Below are 25,902 nucleotides of genomic sequence, written 5' to 3'. Positions count from 1 at the left end.
TCTTTGGAGTCCCCCGTATTCCCCTGTGACTCCATTGCCACCAAGCTGGACCAGGCCCCCTCTCTTGGGAGGCTCTCACGGCCCCCACCACATTGCCTGGAGCTCGTCTGAGAACCCTTCTCCCTCTGTGTGGTCCAGCCAGATGCTCTGCTGGGCCGTCCCCACTGGGACAAGACCAAGAAATGAGTGCAAGATAGGTTACCGTGGTTGGCATGAAATCCCAACCTCCTTCCACCCATGAACAGGAACCTGGGGTGAGGCCCAGGAGGAAAAGGGTGTAGACAGAGGGCAGGATGGAAGGAGCTCTGGGCAGAGTCAGGCTCTACCTGTGTGACCTGGAACACTTTTCTTCCCCTCTCTGGGACTCCGATTCCCTATGTGTACAGTAATGGCGGCAGGGTGACACAACCCAACTCTATGTCCTTTTAAAATGATGCCCTTGGTCAGGAGTCTGTGACTAGAGACACGTTCTGATCCGAGGAAATGACGGTTGAAGAAGTGAGGGGGTGAGAAGCCCAGGGGCTCCCAGAGGAACCTTGGCAGACCTTAGTGCAGAGGATGGAAACGGAACGCAACAGGCACTCGAAAATGAATGAGAGATGGGGAAGGGATAACCCAAGAAGAAGGTGGGACAGGAGGGCCGGTTGACACTGCAGTGTGGGTCTTCCGCTGGGGTCAGATCACCTGTATCTGTTCCACCATGTGACTCATGAGGCCTGGTTCTGCTTTAGCTCTGCCATAGCTGTGTGAGTTTGCGAAGCTCATCTCACTCCTCTGGGCTTCGGTTCCTTGTCTATACGGTGAGGAAATAATTCTTTCTTGGTAGTCCAGGGATTTTGAGATGATGGAGGAAGATGTCTGGAAATCTGAAGTTTGCTGGATGACTTTGGGCATGTCTCTTTCTCTCTCTGTGCTAATTCACCCCTGGACCTTGATTTCTTCTTACGAGAAGTGACTGATAACCTCAGAAGGGCTTTCTCTCTCTTCCAAGTCACCTTTTCTCAGAAGCCCTTTCTGATTCCCTTAAGCCTCTGCGAGTGCCCCTCTGAATGCACTCTCAGCCCCCCTGCCCTCCCTGGGCACTGTCTCTCCCACTAGCCTAGGTACCCTGAGGTCAGGGACTGTAACTTACTACTGCATCCCAACACCCAGCACAGCGTCTGGCACGTAGTAGGTGCTCAACAAGCTTGTTTAAGGAATGAATGTCGATGGAATCAACCGGATAGGTTATCAGAGCTCCTTTTACAGATGGGAAAGCTAAGGCACAGAGAAGGGACCCAGCCCCAGGTGCCACGGCAAGGGGTGTCTGCCACCCGAGACAGGCATCAGGTGAGTGGGGCCAGGCCACTCTTTAATAAAAGTGACTCAGCGGCTGGCTGGCGTGGGCTGCGGAATTTCTAAACATCTCCTCACATCCTGAGTGAGCAGGCTACGGGAGGGAGCAAGCAGAGGGAAAAGAGGAAGAAAAACAAGAAACTTGGGGGAAAAGAAAGAGGGAGGGGGAACTAAAATTGAAAACAGACGCACGCGTCCACCCTCCCCGCCCCCAGCCCCCTTCTCCCAGCTGAGCCAATCAGAGGCCGCCCTGCAGCCTTTCCCCCAAAGTAGGGGGGGCAGGGAAGCCCACGGTGGTGTGAGCTCCTGGGGCTGCCAGCAGCCCGCAGTCCCTGCCCGCCCAGTCTGGAGCCGGAGAGAAGGAGGGACTAGGAGAGCGCCCGGGCCCCTCTGACCAGCGGCACCCGGCAGCAGCCTGTGCCGAACGATACAGACAGACAGATCCAGGGCGGCCCCTCCTGGCAGCCCTGCTCCTCCAGAGGGATGCTTTGGGAGTGAGGCCACTCCTCACCCCCGTAGCCCCTCACTCCCGCCATTCTCCTGAGGCTCTGGGAGCCTGCAAAGGTCCTCACTGCCCTCCTACCCTGCTGCTGCCCAATTTCAGGTCCAGCAAAGTCTTTCTGATAACAGGAGAGGGTAGGCAGTGAGGAGGTCTTCCTGGAGGGGGTGACAGCCCAGAGCCTGGGACCTTGCCCACACTTCAGAAGGCATCAGCAGCAAGGTAAGTGCTGGGAAGAGGAGGGAACCCCAGCCCCTTGTCCTGTCCCCTTGTCCCAGACTGCGCCTTCTTGGGTAGGTCAAAAAATGGAAAATATTTTTAACCAAACCAGATGGGAGGAGGCCAGGAGGCTGTTGGCGACATCAGGGCTGGAGGAGCCAGCTCTCTCCTGCTCAGGCTGCTTCTGGGGTCGGTGCCCCCTGCCCGCATCAAACAAATCTCAGAGGTTTCTGGGTGCCAAGCAGGGGGGCGGGGGTGTCCTCCAAAGCAAAGCACCGCCTGTGGGGGGGTGGCGGGGAGAGCTGGGAGGGGTGTGAGAGGGGAATTGAGAGATGGCCAGCAGGGTACATGGCAAGAGGACCTAGCAGGGAACGGGGACCTCAGATCCACTGCCTCTGTCCCTGGGCCCAAGCCTTGTCCCTAAGAATCTGTCTGGCTCTAAGCCAGTCGGCCGCCAGGCAACCTCTCAGGATTTAAATGGATTTGCAAATTTTCCAGATTCCTAAGATGTCCTTCCAAACCCCCAGCGGCTGGGAAAGTGCGAAGGCGAGGGGGCCATGGCAGGCCCTTCCTAACAGTCACAGTCGTGCAGCCTGGGCCGGGGGTTTGGGATCTAGCAGTCAGATCTGGGGGCCCCTCTGTGAAGAAGGGGGGTTGGCTGCTGGGCCCTTTCCTCTGGTCCCAGGCAGCTGCTCAGGCCTCCTCACTGTCTCCCTCCTTCTTAAATATGAATCTGATTCCTTCTGTGAGTCTCCCTGGTAGAAGGTGCCTATAGAAAGCCCAAACTCTTAATAGCGGCTGCTACTTACTGATGGACCCTTACTGCATGCCAGGACCATGTGGAGTGTGTTATAAGCATGATCTCATGTAACGCTCACCAGCAAATCCAGGGGCAGGGACTGATTTTATACCCAATTTACGAGTGAGGAAACTGAGGCTCACAGCAGCCACAAAACTGTACCACACTGCCCTGCTAGTAGGCGGCAGAGCTCAGGGAGACAGTAGCCTCCCTGCCCCATCACGCCAGACTTGGGCTTTGTGTTCCTGACGGTCAGATCCCAGAATTCCCGGAAGGAATCTTCAGGATCCTGCCAGTGGGCATGCCCTTCCTTACCACTTTCCCTTTTCCTTCAAGCACCCTCCCTATTCTACCCCCTCCAGGCAGCCTTCCCACGTTCTTCTAGTCTTCCAAGAGCTTACTACGCCCATCATCCTGGAGCCTTGTTGCTTGACCCTCTCTTTCTGTTCGTGTTCTGTTTACACATCAGAGATCGTTTGGGCCCCAGGCTTCCCCATCTAGTGTTCTGGCCCCAGTGTTCCCAGGAGGCCAGTGGGGCTGAGAAAATGTGGTTGTGAAGGAGAGGAGGGACTGACTGAAGACCTGGTGTTCCCAAGGGTGAGCCCAGAACCCAGGCCTCTTGTCTTCCTTCAGGTGCCTTTCCAGAACCTTATGTGTGTCTGTCCCCCAGACATTTTCCTATATGTCAAGGGGGGTAGTGCCCCTGCCTCTGTGATCCCAAAGTGCACAGAGGCCTCTAACGAGATCTTCTGAAATCAGGCAGTCCTCCCCTGCCTCCAAGCTTCAGGGCCCTGAATCCACAGCCCTTGGGGACATGCAGACCATGTCGGTCACCATCACGGAGTGCTTACCCTGTGCTGGGCACAGAGCCTGGAACCTTGTACGCCTTATAATCCCCCACAACAGGTTTTTGGAATAGGTATTATTCTTACCCCTGTTTTGTTTTGTTTTGTTTTTTAACATCTTTATTGGAGTATAATTGCTTTACAATGGTGTGTTAGTTTCTGCTGTATAACAAAGTGAATCAGCTATACGTATACATATATCCCCATATCTCCTCCCTCTGGCATCTCCCTCCTACCCTCCCTATCCCACCCCTCTAGGTGGTCACAAAGCACAGAACTGATCTCCCTGTGCAATGCAGCTGCTTCCCATTAGCTATCTATTTTACATTTGGTAGTGTATGTATGTCCATGCCACTCTCTCACTTCGTCCAAGCTTACCCTTTCCCCTTCTCGTGTCCTCAAGTCCATATACATGTGTTAGCATATGGTATTTGTTTTTTTCTTTCTGACTTACTTCACTCTGTATGACAGACTCTAGGTCCATCCACCTCACTACAAATAACTCAATTTCGTTTCTTTTTATGGCTGAGTAATATTCCATTGTATATATGTGCCACATCTTCTTTATCCATTCATCTGTTGATGGACACTTAGGTTGCTTCCATGTCCTGGCTATTGTCTTACCCCTGTTTTGAAGACAAGAAAAACACGGCTCAGAGAAGCTAAGTGACTTTCCCAGGGTCACACAGTTAGTTGGTAGAGTTGGTATTTAGGCCGAGGTCTACCTGAAACCAAAGACTTAACCCCCTTGCTCCCAGGGAGCCCCCCTGGTCAGAGCGGAGAGTTTCCATCCTCCCACAGAGCCTGCTCCTGGCTCCAGCACTTTCTCCAGCAGAAAGATTAGCTTCAGGCCTGACCTGCTCCCAGGTCCACCCGGGCCCTGGCTTGGTCCTGAGTGAGGAAGGAAACCATCTGGTGAGTCCCCTCCCTTCAGTGGTGATCGGGCAGCCCTCCCTCCTCTGTGGGAAGAAGAGATGAGACTTCTAATTGCCCACAGATGTGGGGCAGCGGAAAGCACCGTGGATTCAGAGTCAGGAGACCCAGCACTGGTCCTGGCTCGACTCAAATCCACTGTGTGGCCAACCTCAGGCCCCCACGTCCTCTTTCTTGCTGTGTGCGCATCTGGAAGGCAGTGGGCACGGTGGGTAAACAACACCAGGTTTGGTCATCTGATGAGCCCCCCTTGGTCCGGCTGACTGTGTGACCCTGGGCTAGCGCTCTGCCTCTCTGGGCGTCAGGCCCCTCCTCTGTGAGCAGTAGGGTGGGATGCAGGGTCCACATAGTAATAATACAGATACGGTGCTTAGCACAGTTCCTGCCTCTCCTGGGGCTGGACTTAATGCCAAAGGCTAAGAGAGAGCAGCTGCTCTCCCCGCCTCCTGCACGGGATGACCTGGCTGTGAAATTGGTCTGCACCTCATGAAGTGCTATGCCCACAGAAGGGAAGGGACCTGGGCACCACGGGTGTGCTAAAGGCTCAACTCTATCCTCCAGGCACAGTCTGGCTCTGAGACCAGCTGCCTTCTAGGCTGAAGGAGGGGACTCCTCTGGGTGCTTTGCTCAGGACAGGCTGCTGAGTGGTGAGGAGGGAGGAAGGAATGAGAGAGGCCCCAGACATTCCTGAAATGTACCCCCTCACCCCATTTCTTGCACGTGGTTCAGAACCCCGCAGGCAGTGGACCTTGGAAGGGGGAGATCTTCCTGCCCTGTTTTCCACAGCTCCCGCAACCCTCCACCATGTCTCCCCAGCATCAGAGCCTGTAACGCCTCAACTGGGAAGCCACGTGTGTGGGATGACAGAACTGGGACCAGCCCTCTCTGAGCACTTTCATTGTGCTTTACATCCATTACCGTCAAGTCCACTGCTGTATGCCTTAGCGCTTGGAACAGGCCTGGCATTCAGGGAGTGCTTCATATTTGCTGAACTAATTTAATCAGCGCAAACCACCTCGAGGAGTGGATATAAACTCTCCATTTTACACATGAAGAAATGCCCAGAGAGGTTAAGAGGTTAAGTCAGTTGCCCAAAGTCCCACAGCCAGGATGCGATAGAGCCAGGATTTAAACCGGGTGTTTTTGACTCCAGAGTCCGCGACTGAGAGGCTGGGTGGGTTCTGGATCTCAGCTGTGGCGCCCCTCAGAGCGCCAGAGGTGGTCATCAGACCCAGGAACCCATCCTGTGCGACTGTGGGTGAGTCAGTCCCTCTCTGGGTCTCAGTTTTCCCATCAGTAAAACAAGGAGTTTGAACAAGATGATCTCTGAGCTCCTTCCAGCCCTAAAACAATTCCAGGATTCCAAGCCACACCAGCCCAGATGGGCAGTTGCACAAGCTCTGTGTGTGCTCAGGGATCATGCATATTTAACTTCACAGTGAAAGGGTTTTTTCTTACCCTTTTTCTACACATTACAGAAAGTGGTCAGGATCGATGACCTCTAATGGAAAACGGTGCCCTGTAACAAGGAGGAGGGACCTTCTGACAGTCAGAGCGGCCTGTTAATGCACTCAGTTTCTTGGGGAGCTCTGAGGTCGTGTTTTCCCAGTGCCCATAGCCCTATTTTCCTGAGATCCTGAGGAAGGAGGGTCAGGAGGACTGCCTGTGAGGGGGTATGTGTGGATGCTGTGACCCTTTGCTGATTTTCAGACTTCATAGGCTCTGATTTCAAAAGGAAGCAAGGCTTTGGCGCATGGTAGATGAATGAATGATGGGCTCCAGAGGCAAGGGAATGGATGCAGAGACCCACCTCTAATGGGAGGAGTGTGGAATTCACACACTGTTGCTTCCAGTGTAGAAGCCCCTCCCAAGACTTCAGGCCCAGAACCCTCAGGCAAAAGAGCTTCCTGAACCCCCCAGGCCGTGACCCCAGGATCCGCCTTTCCCAGATGCTTTCTGGGACGCCCCAGCCCAGCCTAGTGCAGGAGGTTGAAAATCAAAGTGTATTGCTTTAACTGCATTAGTACCCTCTCTTCTCCTCGCTTCAGATCAGAGCTATTTAATGTCTCAGGTGTCCAGAACCTTTCATCTGCCAGAGGTACCAGCTCCTCTGCCCTGTGATGGAAAGGGTTGTCGCTTGGGAGGTAGGGGCAGCAGGGCCAGGCCGGTCAGATGGTTCCTGAAGGTCAGAAGTGAAGAGGATTATGGGAATCACTGTGTTCAACTTCCTTACTATATGCACGGGAAACTGAGGTCCAGAGAAGAGGAGGGACGTGCCTCGGGTCCTACAGGTTGTCAGTGATAGCACTGAGCCCGGGACCCGGCCTGCAGGTCTGGACTTCCCTCTGTGCCAGCGCTGAATCTTCACCATCCACCTCTGTGGTTCAGGGCTTAGGCTCCAGCTCTCCCCGGGGTGAGGCCCCAGGGCAGACTTCTGGCTGAAAAGGGGCAGCACCATCCCGACGAGGGATGGGAAACCCTCTGGGTAGTCTTGTGGACCACGGAGCCTTTGGTTACATCACTTCTCCATTCTGGCCATAATTTCCTTTTACATAAAGTGACGGGGTGGGGGGCAAGGGGACAGCTCAGTGACCCCAGAGGCTCCATCCAGCTCCGTTCTTAGCCCCTGAGAGCTCCTGCCAGCCTTTGTGCGGGTATTTCACGTGTTGCTGCCCTGGTTACCTTCTGTTCTGGGAAGTGGAACCGTACGAGCTGTGACACGTCCTCTTCTAGCTTCTCCACTCCTGAGGCTGAGCCTAAGTGGTCATGGATGGGGCGGGGGGGGGGGGGGGGGAAGTTCCAGAGTCAGCCGCAGAGGGCAGGGCTCAGATTTACAAACCTGTCACTGAAGCCCTAAAGGTAAAGGCTCAGGTGTGACTCAGTGGACCGTGGGCTACTCCTGTCTTAACTGTATTTGTGTCCTTATCAGCCCCCAGGCTGGGGCCTTTCTGCTGAATGGATAATGAAAGAGTGATAAATAAGCGTAGGGGAGAGATGGATAAACAGGTTGGTGGATGCCTGCATGGATGGATGGATGGATGGACAGACAGTTGGCCTCCCCTCTAGTCCAGGGAGCAGGGGTGACGTCAGGAGCGTCCAGCATGTGCAGTCACAGCGGGCTCCACGCTTAGAAGGGCCTAGCATTGCCTTGAAATGCTGAATAGTTTTTTAACAAGGGTCCCTGCATTTATATTTTGCACTTGGCCCCGCAAATTATATAGCTGGTCCTGCCAGGGAGTTCAGGCTGGGTTTGAGATGGCTTCATCCCTGAGACTGGTCTCACTGCCTCCACTGTCCCCATTCTAATCCACGGCCTCCCACAAAATGCCAACCTACTCCCGTCACTCTCCTTTGTGGAGGCCCCCCATCCCCATAAGGGCTTGGACTTGCACCATTGTCACTGCCCAACCAGCAGCTAGCCCCCTACTCTCACTGTCAATACCCTGACAAGGTGGCTTCCCAGTGCCTCCAGGGCAGAGCCCAAGTCCTTACTCAGCACCCCAAACTTTTCCCAGAGTGGCCTCTGCCCTTCTTCTCTGCCCATCCCCTGCCTCTTTGCTGAAGAGCCCCAGTTTCTAGCCTAACAGATCTCTCTCTGCCACCACCCGGATGCCTCGTGATCTCCCCCTTCCCTAACTGCTCACGCAGAGCTTCTGTGGAATACCCTTCCCTGGCATCGTCCACCACAGAACCCAACTCAAGGCCACCCTCTCCCCCCTTGAATTCGTCCTATAATCATAATAATTACCATTTACTGAGCGCCTGTTATACCTCAGGAGCCTTTCATCATCATCTCTAACCCTCACAGCAATGGAAAAGGATATCTCTTTTGCTGTTTTCCAGAAAATTGGGACTCAGGGAAGTTAAACTCAGAGAGGTCACATGTTTATGAGGTAGTAGAACTGGGACTTTGACCTGGATTAAGTGGCTTCTAGCTGGGACTGCGGCCCCCGGCCTGGCTGAGCCCCTCCATGTGCTTTCACTGCCCCGGGAGGCGTCAGGCACAGCCTGCTGGCATCAGGGTCCCATGTGTCTGTGCTGCCCCCTCACCAGCCCGTCCCATCACCTTCCTGGAGGGCAAGGGTCACCATCGCCTGCCTATCCCAGTTTCCCAGCCCAGGGAGTGCTGAGTTTTTAGGGGGCAGCTGAGGACCGGAAGAGCTGACTCTACACAGCCATTTGATCTCTCATGCTGGGTAAGCATCTATCGAGCACCTACTGTATGCCTAATCCCATACGAGGAACTTGAAGACATCCCCCAAATCGTTAGATGGGTTTCCTCATTTGTGAAAAATCAAACTAAGAGGCCAAAACAAAGGTAGAAGAAAGAGCTGGTTGGCAGACAGTGGACTGGGAGTCATTAGACTTGGGTTCTGGTCCTGGGTTGGCCTTTAAATCCTTGAGTGTGCCAGGAGGAGACCCGACCCTACCCAAGCTGAGCCTGCTGACAATACCAGTAACAACTGCAGCTACCCTTCCTGGCTTTCCCATCACCCCATTTCCCACATGCATCCTTTGCTGACAAGCTTAGCCTAGCAGGGTCTCAAGGCCAGCGAGTGAGTGAATGAGTGAGTGACTTATTCTCCCGTGAGTGAATGAAGAACAGTCACGTGGCCACTGACTTGGCCGAGGGCTGTGTGCCAGGCCCTGCTTTGAGTATTTTCCTTGTATTAACTCATTCAAAGGCCTTGACAACTCGATGACGAGCCCTGACTTACAGATGGGAAACCCGAGGCACAGGGAGGCTGAGTAACAGTTAAGTGGGAGACTCGGGGTGAGCGACTGGAGGAAGGGGTGAAAGAACAGATGCTGGGAAAGCCAGGGGGAGTGAAACGTGGGCGTTTTCTCCCCTCTGGCTCTGCTGCCCAGGAGGGCTCTGAGGGGAATCTCAATGCTCCGTAACTGGCAGCAATTAGACGCAGGTTCTCCTTAGCTAGCTGCCCTGCCCGATGTGCCGGCTCTGGGCTGCTGGGGGAAGGCCGCGTGCTGGTGGGTCCGTCTGAATGGCCGAGGCCTGCCCCCTGCCCACTTGGCTCTGAGAACCATTTTATGTGTGGCCCCCACCCCAGCCCAGGGCTGATCTCGGGCTGGCAGCAGCCAGGGGAACAGAAGGTTTGCTTGTCTGCGCCTGCTGCGCCCCCCCCTCCCCAGCCTCAGCCTGGGACCCCTCTCAGGGGCTCCTCTGGCTGCCAGGGCCTGACGCTCCCCGTTGCCATGGCACCGGCTGGAGATGAGACTGGGGGTTGGCTGCGGGGGGCGGGTTTCAGGGAGGGCAGCCGAGGGATGGTGGAGGCCTGGAACTCTGCAGCTGCAGAGGCCCCCAGGCCCTCTGTGAACAGTGGAAGGGGTGCTGGAGCTTCAGCAGGGGCAGGCCTGGACCCTGAGCGCAGCAGGCCTGTGGCAGAGCTGACCACCCACCTAGCCTGACTACCAGGATGCTCTTTATCGGAGGCGTCTGGGACAGGCCTCATGGTAGACCAGAGACCTGCTTGGGCACTGCCTCTGCCAGCCCCAGGCTGTCCTCAGCAGAGACTCCTCTCCTCAGCCTGGATGCTGACCCTCAGACTCTGCAGTGACGTCGCAGAAAGGTCCTGAGTTCTACCCTTACTTGACTTCCAAATTCCCGGGTGAGCTGGGGTAGATCCCTTGCTCACTCTGCCCCTCAGTGAGGGAGGGACAGGACTGTAACCTCTGAGGATCCCTCATCCCTGAGAGCCTGGATTCCGTGTGGACCCCATTAGGGTGAACCCATGTGGGAGTGTTTCTCTGTGATCAGACCTGTTTCTGGGCAGAAGCTAGGCAGTCTAGCAGAGCAGTGAAGAATACAGGTTTGGAGTCAGAAGGGCCTGAGTTTGCATCCCAGCTTATCATTGGCTTATTACTTATCGGCTGTGTGACCTTGGGCAAGTTGCCATACCTCTCTGAGACTTAGTCTCCCCCTCTGTGAAATGGGAATACTGATTGTATCCTCCTCACAGGATTGTTGTGAGGCTAAAACAAAACCCCCAGGTCATCTCATTTCGCAGAGTGCCTGGCTCTGAATTAGTAAGGGCTTTTGTTTGTTTTCAGATTGGGGAGCATCAGAAAAATGAATGGGAAGAAAAACATCCTTGTTGCAGGGTGGAGGGCATTGGCATTGGTGAATGGAAGCAGGACCAATGGGTAGAGGATACGATGAGACAGATTGTGCTCAATGGAATAAAAATTTTCAAATAGTCTGACCTCTGAGGATCCTGGGCTGTCCGAGAATGGAATGGGCTGCGGGTGAGGTAGTGAGATCCCTATCATGGGAGGTGTGCAGCTGGAGGCTGGACAACCCCTTTGTTTGCAGAAAGGGTGGGGGAGATGTGAATTGGGAGGACTTACAGCCCCTCCCAGCCCTAAGATTAAAGGGCTCTGTGAAAGATGGTGTGACTTCCTCCCCGCTTATCCTGCCAGGTTCACCTGGCTGAAGGAGACTGAAGGAGAGGTTGGAAAACAGAGGGTGAAAGAATAAACCCGGTGAATTGTATATTGAGCTCGTACTGTGTGCCAGACACAAGCTTGACATCTTTGCCTCCTGCCTGAGAGAGGCTGTCATATGGGTGTTGAGCCTGTGTGCTGTCAGTCTGCCCAGGGTCGAGCACCAGCTCCAGGACTGGTGAAATCGTTGGGCAAACGGTTTGACCTCTCTGTGCCTTGCTTTCCTCGTGTGTAAAATGCGGAAGCAACACCGATGTCATGGATTGTTCTGAGATCATTCACGTTCAGGCCTTAGCCCAGGCTTTGGGTGATGAGAACTAAATCATAGGTAGTTCTTCTTCTCGTTGTTATTTTCAAGGCCTTCTAAGTCCTTGTTCCTTTTTGAAGGGGCCACTGGGGCCTAGCTGGGATCCAGGGGACTCTAGTCCAGGGATCACTGGGCCTGGGCAGAGCCAGGCCATATGGGCCGGGGAGTGGCCATGGGGATGAACAGAGAGGCCCGCGAGGCACCGGGGGAGGCAAGCAGTGCTTGCTCGGCAGGCGGGGGGACAGCCGTGTGCAGTGGGCCTCCCTCCCTCCCTGACCTCCTTCTCAGGGCCGCTTCCCAGCCCGTGTGGGGACCCAGGCCCCCTCCCCCGGGCCCCCAGCGGCCGTGAGGCACACACTGAGCGCTTTCCCATGAACTGTTCCAAGGAGCTTGGCCTGCTCCCCCTACCCCCAAGTGCGGGTGAGGGGGTGTGCAGGAGCAGGGGTTCGGACTGGGGGGATCAGCCCGTTCTTTATCAGCCTGACTCCGATCCAGACAGATGTTTCGTCTTATTTTGAACTTCCAGAAAATAGGTCATTTCTTTCCATTGTGTCCCTGGGGAGGCCTTCTGGGGACAGGAGCACAGAGTGAGTGACAAGAGCATGGAAGCCTCACTTGGGCCCCTGGGGAGCTGGGAGGACAGCATCCTCCCCCCTCTGTCATGATGAGCCGTCTGTCAGCAGGGCCAGGGCTTGAAGGGTCTTAAAGGCTGGGCTAAGAAGCTGGCCTTTAGTGAGGGCGGATGGAGTGCCATGGAAGTGTCAGGGAAGGACATGGTCAGACGGGGATTTCAGAAATGTTCCTCTGGTTAGGGTGTGAGAACAGGCAGGAGGGGACAGACTGGAGGTGATAGGGGAGGGGTTGGTACAATGGGGCAGGCAGAGGCCACCAAGTTTCTGCTGGAGGGGGCAGGGGTAGGGGCATCAGATTGACGGTCCATGGAACTAGCACTGTCCTTCCACTCCCCTGGACTTCCAGAACAGCTGGATCCCATGCCAGGCCCCAGCTTAGCTGACTTCTGCTGCTTTGTTTGGGAGACCTCATAGGTACCTGGAAAGCAGGAAGGTCCTCTGGGTCTAGAAGCAGCGTGGCAGAGAGTTGGGCCTGGGTGATCAAGCTGCATCACTGTGTGATTTGAGGCAGGTTGCACACCCTCTCTGACCTCTATGTGATCCTGAGGTCTGTGGGGAGATTCAGTGTGTAGGGTGGAGTGCTGAACCTTTAGCGGCAGAAGGGGCATCGGATCGAGAGGGGCAGGTGAGAGCCGCATAGCCTCAGCCCCTTCCCAGCTTTCTATCCGCAGCCCGTAACTATTTCCCAACCCAACGGAAACGGCTCTCCTCCCTGGCTCCCAGGATGGGGTTCCCCTACCTGTGTTGCAAGAGTCTACCTAAAACTCAGCCCACTTGGGGTAAGCCCACGTGGGCCACACTCTCTGCCATCACTCTTGTGCTTTCCCAACCGCTGGCGGGAAGACTCAGTCTCCAGCTCCAGATACCTCTTGCCCCTACGCACGCCCAGGACTGGGGCTGGCTGCCTTCTTCGAGCTGAGTCATGACATCCTGGCTAGGGCCCCTCCCCCGCACCCTACCCCCACCCCAGCATTCTAATTCAGCACAGCTTCTTCCAGAGCAGGGTCCTGAGAGTCACACCATGTCAGCCCCAGAAGTGTTCCTAGGACAGCCCTGCCCACCCTGTGTACAGATGGGGAGACTGAGGCTCAGAGAGGGGCAGGACCAGGGTGACAGGGCTGAGCTAGAACCCACATCCCTTACTCTCGGCCAGGGATCTGTCCCCAAAGTTTGTGTCAGGAGCTGTGAAGTGTCTGTGGTGTGGAGGAGAGAGGACTAGACCACCAGGCAGGAGACCGGAGTCTGTGTCCCCCCTTCTGCCAGCAACTTAGCAAGTCACCTCCTCTGAGTCTGTTTCCAATCCCCGCCAGGCTGGGACAATGCAGGGAAGGTGATATAAAGGTCTGTGTGTGGCAAGGGGGGTCGGTATCCTGTGGGGAGGGAGGTAGCAGCAGCTGTGGTTTGAACCCTAGGCCCTGAGCCACCAGCCTCACATCTGAGCCGGGGCTGGAGGCAGGGGCTGCCCAGTCAGGTGTGCTTCAGTGCCCCATTGGTCAACTGAGCCCAGGATTGCCTAGGTCAAAACACTGAGACCTACCCCTGTCCTTTTCCAAGCCTCAGTTTCCCCATCTGTACAGTGGGGCACGGTAAGGGGGCTGGATCCGATAGCTGGTTCCTGAGGGCCTCGGAGCTCTGACATTCCAAGACTCTGACCCCACGGCCGGGCCTCCTCCTCCCTCTGGCATCTTGTTTATTCAGAGCATCCCTGGCCCAAGACTGCTGGCCTCAAGCACCCGCTTCTCCCTGAAGCAGGGCTTCCTCCCACCCCCATTTCACTGCTATTTCTGCCCAGCCTGTTCCCCACCTCCAGACTGAGTGTCCCTCTGTCCACTCAGATACGCAGCCCCTCCAAATTCTAAACTAGATCAGTGCCAGCTCCCAAACCCTCTCCTCCGCCACATTCTCATCTCAGAAGATGGTATTGTGCCCCCAGCACACACACACTCCTGCCCGCTAGTACTCTAAGCCAGACATAGGGGTGGGGCTCAGGGTACCTCTCTCTCCAGCCCCCCTACATCAGATCGCCAAGTCCTGTCATTCTGGGCTGGATAAATCTCAGTCCGGTCTGTTTCCATCAGTCCCCGCTGGCCTCAGCCCAGCCAAACCCAGTAAACAGAGTAATGGTGGCAGAGCAGTCCGCCTTGGCTCAATCTCTGCTCTGTGTTCCTAGGCAACTGCCATAAGCTCTCTCTGCCTCAGTTTCCCCATCTAAAATGGGATGATCCTTGTATCTACCTCATAGTGTTGTCTGAGGAACAAGTGAGTAGATCTATGTCAAGTGCTCAGAACGGCACCTGGCACAGTAAGTACACAACACGTGTCGGATCTGTGGCTTGTCTGTGCCCGCATGTGCACGTGTGTTCAGGTGAGTTCAGGGTACCGTGTGCACATGCTCTGTGTGTGTTGTATGTGCACAGCTTTGCTTGTGCCGGGTATACATGTGACTTGCCGCGCATGTGCGCACCTCACATGGGCACATGGGAGAGCACAGAGGCTGCAGTCTGGGCACCGTGGAGCTGCGTGTGTGCATGTGTGGGCGTGCACGTGTCCGGTGCCGACGTGAGGGCTGGGCACACGCAGAGCCCGCTGCACACGGGTGTGTTTCAGAGCAGTGTGTGAACGAGCGCGTAGGCAGGAGCCTGTGCTGTGTGTGCACGTGCTCTCCGTGTGCAAGCCTTCCCCACTGGCAGCCATGCAGCACACCCCCGCCCCCGGCCTGCCTGTGTCGTGGGAGCCTCGGGACCCCGAGGGAGGGAAGCTGCTGCTAGCGGATGTGGCCAAGATGGACTGGATTTATTTAGATTAAGGCGGTGGGAAAGGAGTGGAAGCTTGTATGAGCAGGAAGGAGAGAAGGCTGGGGCTCTCACAGTGACTCCTCAAGCACGCTTGCTTGCGGTCCTCTGCTCCTGGTCCTTCCTGGGCTTGCGGTCCTCTGCTCACTTGGGGTTCTCCCCTGGACCAAGGGAGGGGTTCCCTCTGACTCACTGTGAGGAGCTGGGCAATTATCTCATCTTTGGTCCTCATACCCCCAACCTGGCCAAGATAGGAGGAATCACGGGAACTCGCCTCATGTGCGAAGCAGGGGATCTCCGAGGGTCCCCTCCCTCTCTCTGCTCCAAGGGCCTCCCCAGGCAGGAGAGTATGGCAGGAAGGGGGATGCCTCCTCCCTGACTATGACACCCACCTTGTCCCAGGTGGTCCCTCCTTGGAGCGCAGCCCTGCCCCTGAAGAAGGGGAGTGGTCACAGGCAAGTCCTCCACCCCCATATCAGCCACCTGGGCCCCTCTGGGGTCGGCTAGAAATACAGCAGCCCCTGGGAAGCACAGAAGTCTATAAGGCATTGGATGGACAACTGGGGGTGTCAGGGAATCATCCAAGATGACCCAGGAGGTCATGTCCCAAGCCCCACTCTGGTTCTTCCCAGTCCACCGGCCGGTGGCCCACACCACGCTTCCCCCTGCCACCTCCTGAGTGTCCGCATCACCCGTTTATTTGTCTGGAAGTCACCTGAAAGACTGAAGTCCAGAGACGGAAGCAACTTGTCAAAGTACACACAGCAAATCTGGGACCAAATCGTCAGGGGATTGAATCCATGGAATGAGATGGGTTATGGATTCTTATTCTACGTCAGCCTCAGGAATGTTGCCCTTCCTCCCATCAGTCCCTATGTCCCCAACCCACCACGGCAGGAATAATAGTGACCAGAATCTTCTCTCTGGCAGTTTTAGAGCACGATGGCTCTTTGAGATGACCCATCCAAACCTCTCCCTGTGTGGATGGGGAAACTGAGTCCCAGAGAGGGCTGGAGACACACTCAGTCTCAGAGTAGGTCTGAAGCCCCATGTGAAATGCTCATTTCATAAAGAGAGAAGCCAGTCCAAGATCCCTGGTTGTCCATACTCTCCCGAAGGTGGCTGCACTCTCCCTGAGCTCCTGTGCCCAGCCCATCCTCTCCCTGCAGCCTGATTCCATCTTTTTGCTGTGTGACTGGGCCATGACTCTGTCCGTCTCTGGGCCTCTGCTGCCCGTTCAAGAAGGCCCCTCCAAGCTCAGAGTCTCAGGGACTCTAAGCCCCCTTAGCGCCAGGCCTAGCAGGAGAGAAGCCAGGGTCGGGGGTGGTGGGGGAGGCCGCTTGCCCGCCCAGAGGCCCGGCCCACAGCCTTCCAGAGCCAGGCCAGTCCTAGTTGCCATGACCTCCCATCTCCAGGCCAGCCGACCAAATTCCTCCTTTAGAATAATAAACAGTGTGGCCAGCCAGGGAGGCCAGGAGGGGAGGGGCAGGGAGGCTGAAATGACCCCCTCCCCCAGCCTCCGCTGCTAACGATTTTCTTTGGCTGAGATCTCTGGTAGGAAGGGGGGATCCAGAGGGGCACCCACCAAGGGACAGATAGGCCTCTGTGGTGGATGCTGGCTCTGCCACGGCGCTGCTCCCTCCTGCTGGAAGAGGCCTGGCATCCAGCTGGAGGGCTGGGGCAGGAGGGATGGGAGAGGAGGGCACCGTGGAGGGGGCCTCAGATTGGCGGGGCTTTGAGTCTAAAGCAACTGGGAGAGGGGACCCTCAGGCAGGCCGGTCTGAAGGGATGGGGAGAATGAGGAGAAGGAGAGCAGATTCATTCAGGGAGCTTCTGAGGGCACTGGGCAGAGCCGAGACCAGCGACCCCAAGCCAGGGCCATTGCCTGTGTCCCGTGACTAATGTGTAAGTGCAGCCCTGTAAGTGGTATACTTGCCGTTGTCCCATTTTGAGAGCTGCAGACTGAGGCCACTGAGATAGTGATGGTGCAGGAGGTAGCCCTGCTGGGGCTCAAACCCGGATCCCAGCCCTGGCATGGGAACTGAAAGGGGTGAGATGAGAGTGGAGTGGGAGCAATCGGTGTGTGGCCTTAGGAGCCGGGCCAGGCAGGGCAGCCACTCAGGGAAGGCAGGAGCCCCACTCTCCCGGTTGCCTTGTCACCTGGTCTCTCCCACATTTCTTGCTCTATGACCCCCACCCACTTCTGGCCTTCTTCCTGTTGATCCTACAGTCAGACCTTTGCAAGCCTGGCTATCGATGGTTATTTTGGACCCTCGGAAGGGGCTGCCAAGGGCAGGGGTAGGGCAAAGACGCACGCAGTGCGATCCATCTCTCTCCGTGTCCCTGCTTCTGTCTCCCTCTGCCTGCATCACCCGGTGCTTCCTTTCTCTCTGTCTCTTGGCGTCTTTGTCTTTTTACCTCTATCATTCCAGTCCCTTTGTCTCCCTCCAGGACAAGCGCTGCTGTGTAGCCTCGGGTAAACTTCTTCCCCTCTCAGAGCCTCACTCTCCCCATCTGGACCCTGGAGGTGTGGGTGGGGGCTTTGGATTCAACAGTTTCCAAGGACCGCTGAAGCCGTGCTGTGCGGGGTGGCCTCCCCTGGGCCCAGCCCCCGGCCCCTCCCTCCTGGGCCTCCCTGGGCAGCTTGGGGCTGAGTAAAGGGGGCCAGTGCGGGGGGGGGGTGTGTGCCCCCCACATTCCACAGCCCCCGCTTCCCTCCCCAACGCCGCCTCCATTTCCTGTTGTGCTTGTGGAGCTGTGGGAGTTCTCCGGGTTCTGGCTTACCCCCTCCTTCTCCCCTAGGCCTTTCATCACACTTTCCCAAATATTTGTCCTGGCAGATAAGAGCCTGGTATTGGAACTGTCACCCGGAGGACAGGCTGTTAGAGCTGGCGGGCCCCTGGACACCATCCAGCCCAAGACCCGCCCCCCACATACATACAGAGAAACCAAGGCCCAGGGAGAAGCAGGGGTCTCGGCCGAGGCCATCAGGGAGGTAGAGGCAGAGCCAGAGCAGGGTCCAGGCACCCTGTGAATGGGCCTGGCACAGGGGAGGGAGCTCCTTGGGCATGAGTGCCCTGTTGGAGGGGGCTCTGAGTAGCCTTTGACTTTAGCCCGAGGGATCCAGAGGCTGGGGGGCTCAGGCTGGGGCTTACTCTGCAGGACCCAGGCAAAGAGGGGCCCTGGCGCTGCCTCTGGCAACTCTGGGCCCTGACCCCTGTTTAACTCTGCAGGATACCATGCGGCCTCCGAGTGCCATGCGAGCTCCTGTCCTCGAAGGTAGGTAGACTCGGGGCAGGGGTGGAATGCCCTGGGGAGCCAGCTAAGTGGGATCTGGAGCCGGCGGGGTGGTGCATGCCAGCACCAGGGCCCGGGCACTGCTCTGCTCTTGACCAGTTCCCTGCCTTTCCAGTTGCTCTCAGTGGAGGCCTCTTTCCACTGCCCACCTCTCAGCTCGGAGGCCTCAGTCGACCTCTGCCTGTCCAGAGACATCAGCTCAAATCCATGTCCCCTCACCAGCAGTCCCCACCCCATTCCCTAACAGTCACCCTGGTCTCCCATCTCTCGTCAGCACTCGTTGGTACTAGTCCGGCCAGTCTGGTTCCAGTGGGGGACTCCCCTTCCCTGCCTGGACCCCTCATTGACTGTAAGCTCCCAAGTCTGGGTGGGCTTCTCCAGGCAATCAGTGACCAGCCAAAGGCCCACCCAAAGATGACCGACCCACCGGCTGGGCACCCACCCGTCTAAGTGGGTGCTTATTTTCACCTCATGTTCCCTGCCGAAGTGGGCCAGGGTGGGGAGGGCGAGGCTTACAGAATCCTTCCCCGGTGGTGTCAGCAAGGGGAGGGGAAACCAATCACTTGACATCCCCCGATCCCCAGTCCCCTTCAGCCTCCAGGGGCCTCAGTATCTTTTGTGTCCCAGTCTGCCTCACTCTGGACTACCTTGGCCACCACTTCCCCAAGCAGGGCCATCTCTGGGATTTGGGGCAGAACCTGGACATCTGGGGCAGCTGCAGGGAAGAGGCTCAGAAAGTGACCTGGGAAGTAATGCAGGAACTGGAGGCCTGGGAATTGCTTCCCGAGGATTTCCTGATGCCTTTGAGAGAACATGCCTGCAGCCTGAAAGTTGCACTGCAGAAAGACTCCAAGGCTGGGGGTCTCTAGGAACTGAGGTCAAGAGGCCAGGAGGCCAGAAGGAGTCCCTGGAGACCAGGCCCCGGGCAAGCAGGTCTCAGAGCCATGGGTTCCAGTCTGTGTTCTCTGTGGATTAGGCAGGTGTGTTCTTCAGGGTCAGCTGTGGGGAGAGGTGCTCATGCTCTTGTGCCCTGATGTCTCCTCTCCCAAAGGCCAGGTGCTGTTGCTGCCCTTGCTGTTGTTGCTGGGACCACGGGCCTCCTGGGGCCTGGTCATCACACCCCCGGGGCCAGAGCTTGTCCTCAATCTCTCCAGCACCTTTGTTCTGACCTGCTCGGGTCCAGCTCCAGTGGTGTGGGAACGGATGTCCCAGAAGCCCCCACAGGAAATGACCACGAGCCAGGACGGCACCTTCTCCAGCGTGCTGACACTGACCAATGTCACTGGGCTAGACACAGGAGAATACTTTTGTACCTACAAAGGCTCCCATGGGCTGGAGGCCAGCGAGCGAAAACGACTCTACATCTTTGTGCCAGGTGAGGGCCCCCGGCCTGTGTACTCACTCCCTTATTCCTCTTCTCAACTGCAGGCATCTGGGGGAAGTTCAGAAAGTGCCTTACTGATATGGTGAAACACAGCTGTCTCAGAAACGCAGATGAATCAGGGAATCCAGCCTGGTTCAGTCCAGGAGTATGTTCACTCCCACCCCTTGCCCTGAATATTTGTCTGCTCCCTGCCAGCCCACCCCATTCCTGGTTCCCAAGAACTCTGCATTCTCAGCTGGTTCCAGTATGCACCCTCTCGGCCTCCACATCTCATTTTCCCCATTCTCTAAGCTCCAGGTACCAGCTGCCCTTCCACTTGCAACTTATCTTCTTTCTCAGGCCAGTGCTGTCCATATCAAATGCTAAAGCTAGAAGGGACCTCTGAGAGCATGCTTATTCTGTAGTGGGTAGACTGAGGCCCAGAGAGAGAAAGAGACCTGTTCAAGGTAACCGAGAAAATCAGGGCATAGCCAGAAACCCAGCTCCTCTGACTCGTATTCTTGGCTTCACCTATGGCAGATCCCACTGTGGGCTTCCTCCCTGTTGACCCCGAGGAACTATTCATCTTTCTCACGGAAATAACTGAGACCACAATTCCATGCCGAGTGACGGACCCGAGACTGGTGGTGACGTTGCATGAGAAGAAGGTGGATGTCCCTCTGCCCATCGCCTATGACCACCAACGTGGCTTCTCTGGTACCTTTGAGGACAAGACCTACGTCTGCAAAACCACCATCGGGGACAGGGAGGTGGATTCGGATGCCTACTATGTCTACAGCCTCCAGGGTGAGCCCCCTTTCTGGCCTGGTGCTCAGCAGAGGCAAGTATGACCCTCCACAGAGGTACAGACCTTTCGGATAACACAGTGTGCAATTCCATTTTTCACTGAATTCTCACTACAGCCTTGGAAGGCAGGTGTGTTGCCCCATTTTACAGATGAGAAAACAGACTCAGAAAGAGGATGGAGTATGTCCAAGGTCACAGGAAGCATTAGTGGTGGAGCTGGGCTGTATACTGCGGTGGGCAAAGGCACAGGCTTTGAACCAGTGGGGTTTGAATCCCAGCTCTGCCACTTCCCATCTGAGTGACTTTGCACAAGACACATAATCTCTCTGAGTCTGCTTCTTCCTCTGTAAAATGGGGATAATGCTGACTGCTTACCTAGTGGGATTATTGTGAAGATTAAATAAAACAAAAGATGGAGAGTATATGGTTGTGCTCAATAAATTTCTTCTGTACTCAGATGCTCAGAGAGTACTTTGATTTCAAAATTGTTACCCCTTCTAGAATGTCAGCTTCATGAGGACAGGAATTTTGTCTGTTGTGCTTCCTGCTAAAGCCCCAGTGCCTAGAATAGTAGGTATTTAATAAATATTTGTTGAAAGAGTGAATCTTCCACACCAGTTATCCCTTCCCTCTCTGGACCCCCACCCCCTCCCTAAACGGATGTGCTGGTGGCTGGGGGGTGACTTCCTCAGCCCTAAGCCAGTCTCTTTCCACCAGTGTCATCCATCAACGTCTCAGTGAATGCGGTGCAGACTGTGGTCCGCCAAGGGGAGAACATCACCATCATGTGCATTGTGACTGGGAATGAGGTGGTCAACTTTGAGTGGACATACCCACGCATGGAGGTAATGCCGGGCCACGGGTGGGAGGAAGGGACAGGCAGGGATGGGTATTTCAGGCTTGTAGCCTGACTTCATGGACCTTTCCTGATGTGGGGGGCTTGCCCCAACTTTCCCTACAGAGTGGGCGGCTGGTGGAGCCAGTGACCGACTTCCTCTTTGAAATGCCCCACATACGTTCTATCCTGCACATCCCCAGTGCCGAGCTGGGAGACTCAGGGACCTACATCTGCAATGTATCAGAAAGTGTGAGCGACCATCGAGATGAAAAGGCCATCAATGTCACCGTGGTCGGTGTGTGCCTTAGGCTTACCCCCAGCCCTCAGTCTGAACTGGACCCAGACCTTGTCACAGCCCTGGGGTACTGTCAGCCATGTTCTAATCCATCTCTAGCCTTAGTGCCAAGCAAAGCCCCCTTTTCAGGATAAACTAAAACCAAAGCACAGTACCAGCCCCAATTCCAATCCTAATCCCAACCTAGACTTCCCGCCTAGCCAGAACCTGAGCCCCAACCCGATTTCTAAATCCCAGCTGCCATCCCCGGCCCAGGCAGCCCCATCCCCAAATTCAGCCAGGCTGTAACCCATCTCCGCCACAATCCTGAGACAGAGCACACCAAAGAGCACTACAACCCCAGTCCCAATCTTGAGCCCAGCCCCCAAACCAGTATCAGCCCCAAATTCGGCTCCTGCTCCAGTCCATCACAGTACCCACCTGAACCCCAACTCAGGTAACTCCTTCGCTGGTTCAGTTCCTGAAGCCTGAGGCCCCGCCCCCAGGAGGTGCTGCCCCATTGGAGGCCGGGCATAGCCCCGCCCCTGACGGCCGCCCCTTGCAGAGAGCGGTTACGTGCGGCTGCTGGGAGAGCTGGACCCTGTACAATTCGCGGAGCTTCACCGCAGCCGGACACTGCAGGTGGTGTTCGAGGCCTACCCGCCGCCCACTGTCATGTGGTTCAAGGACAACCGGACCCTGGGTGACTCCGGCGCCGGCGAGGTTGCGCTGTCCACGCGCAATGTGTCTGAGACCCGGTGAGCGGCGGCCTGTCCGCTTCATTCTTGAAGTTACTATTCTCTGCAGCCGGCAGGCAGCCCACAGCCTTAAGCTACTGGACAAACCTATCGAGGCCCATCTTTCCTGAGAGCCTACTACAAGCCAGGCGCCATACCAGGGGCCTGTGCCAGGCACTGGGGATGCTGCATAGACCAGAACAGACAGTTGCAGCCTTCCTAGAGTTTCCTGTCTAGAGGGGAAAACGGACTCTGGTCATCCGATCACCCAGATGTTTAGTTGTCCTTGTGATGGGTGGAGTCAGCCGGAAGCAGCCACGGATAAAAAGGCAGGATGACTGGAGAAGAGGGTGCAGGCAGGCCACTGCACCTATGCAAGAATGGTGGCCCTGAGGCTGGAGATTAGCAGACTGACCTGAGGTGCTGCATGTTAGAATAAAGCAGTGTCAGGCCTTTCTGAAAGGGATGAGATGTGGACGGATGGAGATGGTGCTTCCCCTCCACCACGCCCCCCACCCCATCCGTCCTAACCCTCCCCCTTGACTCACTGGAGCTGCCTATGGGTGGGGATTCAAAAGTCCTGGCACTGCTACTGATACCCATGTGACCTTGACACTCCCCTTCCACTCCCTGGACCTTGTTTTTCTGTCTTTACAAGAAAGGTGGGGGCTGTAGGACTTCTTCCAGCTCTGACAGCTGGGTCTCCTGGCCTGTCCTCCTCATCAGGTATGTGTCAGAACTGACACTGGTGCGGGTGAAGGTGGCTGAAGCTGGCCGCTACACCATGCGGGCCTTCCATGAGGATGCTGAAGCCCAGCTCTCCTTCCAGCTGCAGGTCAACGGTGAGGAGCCTTCCACCCTGCTTTCCTTCCCCTGACCCTCCCACCCCCATTGTCTTGCCATTCCTACACTGTCCATCCACCCACAGGAGGAGGAGAAGAGAGAGTCCAGGACTCAGGAGGCTGGGTTCTAGGCCAGGCTCTGACACTGACCACTGCTGCATGCACATCCCCTCACTGGGCCTCAGTTTCCACAGCTTTACGAGAAGGTCATTGGGCTAGATTGGTGTTTACAAAACCTCAGGCATTCACATCCCAGTGGCATGATTTTTCCTTCTCACACACCACTTACACTATAGTACTAATTAGATATTTATTGAGCAACCACAATATGCCAGTCCATTCAAGGTTCTTGAGGCCCTTCCATTGTGGAGCTTGCATCCCAGTGCGGGGGAGATAAACATTCAAAAAAGGGGAAAAAACAGCAAACCATGTACAAGGTTAGAAGGTAACAAACAAGTGCTGTGAAAGAAAACAAAAAAAAACAGAAAAGCTCGGTAAGGAGGGTAGAGTCCTGGGGGCAGGGGAGTGGGGAGAGTTACAATTTCAAATAGCATGATCAAGATTGGCTGCATGGAGATGACATTTGTGTGAAGACTTGAAGAAGGTGAGGGCATTAGCCAAGTGACTATTTGGGGGAAGGGCACACCAGGCAGTGCAAAGGCAGGAGCAACGCAGAAAGGCTTGTGTAGCCAGAACAGAGTGAAGGGGAGAGCGGTGGGAGATGAGGTCAGAGCTGAGACGGGGCAGTTGGGGGGACAGGAGAGGTAGATCGTGTAGGCCTTCCTGGGCGCTTGTATGGACTTTGGCTTTTACTGTGACTGAAATGAAGAGCCACTGCAGGATTTTGAGCAGAGAAATGACACAATAATGACTTAATGTTTTGTGAATTGACTCTCTAAAAATAAATTTATTTTGAATGAAAAGTGAACTTCTCCACTGTAGATGGAAAATCAGCATCACATGTCATAAAGCAACCACTAAAATAAACTCTGAGAAAACAAAACAGTGCTATTAAATTCTAACTGCATGTTCTTGCCGGTCCAGGGCTCTGATCCTGAGGCCTGCCCTCTCTTTGTTAAAAGGGAAGATTAGCAAATCTCAGAGAGGTGTTAAAGACAGACTAGCACCCTACTGAGATTTTCCCTTTGAAGTACCCACAAGGGGAATCTGTCAGTTTTCACATGGTGATTCCTGGTATTTAATGTTCACCTGCAGTCTGAAGCTCCCCTCCCCCCAAGGGAGACTCTGGACCAGGTCCTCCCTGAGGGCCTTTCTTACTGACTGTCTATCCTGACCTCTCCACCTCCTGGCCCGTGCCCCTCTCCCTGCAGTGCCTGTCCGTGTGCTGGAGCTGAGCGAGAGCCACCCTGCCAGCGGCGAGCAGACAGTCCGCTGTCGTGGCCGGGGCATGCCCCAGCCACACCTCAGCTGGTCTACCTGTAGCGACCTCAAAAGGTGAGCAGACCCTGGGCCAGGGTCTCCCAGGGTACCCATAGCTGACTGGAAGGACCCAATGAAGGTCATCTAGTCCAACACCATCCTCTGGGAACACTGTTCCAGGCTAGATCCATATCCTAGAAGATGTGGCTTCTTGGAGATGCTCTGCATGACCTAAATTGTTGCCTTTCCTTGCCTTAACCCTGAGGGTCAAAGGAAGGGAGTGGATTTTGCAATCCAGGTTCTCAATTCTGGGGTAGGTGCGCCCCTGCTGGTCAGTTGAGGGATCACGGGAGGAACCAACTCAGGACCAGGCAGTGGGAAAAAGGAACTGGACGCGCCCAGCTTCCTTCTACCACCACCCGGTGGCTCTGCCTGCTTTTGGCCTCAGTTTTCCCACCCGCATAGGGAAGCAAGGGACTGGAAGCCGACCTGGCTGGTTCTCCGGCAGGTGTCCGCTGGAGCTGCCTCCCACGCCACTGGGGAACAGTTCCGAGGAGGAGAGCCTGCTGGAGACGAACGTGACATACTGGGCAGAGGAGCAGGAGTTCGAGGTGGTGAGCACACTGCGCCTGCGCCGTGTGGATCAACCGCTGTCAGTGCGCTGCACGCTGCACAACCTTCTGGGCCAAGACGTTCAGGAGGTCACCGTGGTGCCACATTGTGAGTCCTCCATCCTCCGTAGCCCCTGACGACCCCTCACCCCCACCTCAACCCTGCTGTACTTGGAACTGTGCCTGTGCCCACAGCAGGCTAAAGTCAGCGTTCAGGGCCATGGCATTCAGGAGCATTGTGGGTGTATCTTCCCAGGCATTTGCACAGCAGCACAATATTGCCACACATGTGTACATCCACGAGTGTATGTGTATAAACCATGACGATGAACAGTGCTGTCTTCTTTTGTATGTGCACTGTATGTATGTCCTAAGCTGTGTACACGAGCATGCCTGATCCTTGGACGTGGGTGCAAACCCTGCAAGTGTAGGTTTGTAAAGCAAGTAATGAAGAATGCCCAATCCCCACATACATGTGTAAAGCTAGAGCGTGTGTCTGTAAGCATGTACACAGGCATGTTTATGGGTGTAAACCCCCTGAGGGTATGTTTGTAAACCATGTACATGAGCACCCCAATCCCCAGGCAGGTATATAAACCCACGTGTGTACGCCTGTAGGCGTGTACATGCAGGTGCACAATCCCCATACAAGTGTGCAAACAATGTACAACTCCCGTGCACGTGTGCACACTGGCATAGTGCACGTCTGTAAGCGTGGAGATGCAGCACACCTTTTTGTAAAACTGTGCAACGCAATCCCCATACACATATGCTTGCTGTGCCGTGCATGTCTGTTAGCAGGTACACATCCATGCATAATTCTTATCCGTATGAACAGTTCCTACAGTGCCCAGACGCTTTTGCTACCTGCCAGTCCCTGTGCATGCGTGGACCTGCGTGCACGTGCTTCATTTTTTCACCTATTTCCTC

At 55.6% G+C, this 25,902-nt stretch overlaps 1 protein-coding gene across 2 annotated transcripts in view; it reads left to right on the top strand.

Annotated features, from left to right (window-relative positions):
• Window positions 1-1,614: 1,614 nt before the first annotated feature.
• Window positions 1,615-25,902, top strand: part of PDGFRB (platelet derived growth factor receptor beta) — a 38,554-nt gene continuing 14,266 nt past the window's right edge. Inside the window, exons 1-10 of one of the 2 annotated variants that reach the window (XM_067732247.1) lie at window positions 1,615-2,056; window positions 18,057-18,102; window positions 19,172-19,495; window positions 20,024-20,290; window positions 21,008-21,135; window positions 21,252-21,423; window positions 21,968-22,160; window positions 22,866-22,981; window positions 24,313-24,436; window positions 24,870-25,081. In XM_067732247.1, the coding sequence (XP_067588348.1) occupies window positions 18,063-18,102; window positions 19,172-19,495; window positions 20,024-20,290; window positions 21,008-21,135; window positions 21,252-21,423; window positions 21,968-22,160; window positions 22,866-22,981; window positions 24,313-24,436; window positions 24,870-25,081 (1,576 nt within the window). In that variant the 5' untranslated portion in view covers window positions 1,615-2,056; window positions 18,057-18,062. Of the gene's footprint in view, window positions 2,057-18,056; window positions 18,103-19,171; window positions 19,496-20,023; window positions 20,325-21,007; window positions 21,136-21,251; window positions 21,424-21,967; window positions 22,161-22,865; window positions 22,982-24,312; window positions 24,437-24,869; window positions 25,082-25,902 lie in introns of those variants that run through there. The other variant, XM_067732248.1, reaches the window with a different exon arrangement.

Source organism: Pseudorca crassidens, chromosome 3, assembly GCF_039906515.1.
Source record: "Pseudorca crassidens isolate mPseCra1 chromosome 3, mPseCra1.hap1, whole genome shotgun sequence".
NCBI classification, from domain to species: Eukaryota; Metazoa; Chordata; class Mammalia; order Artiodactyla; family Delphinidae; genus Pseudorca; species Pseudorca crassidens.
The sequence above is the reverse complement of the archived record's forward strand: the minus strand, read 5'-3'. Positions and strand labels throughout refer to the sequence as shown.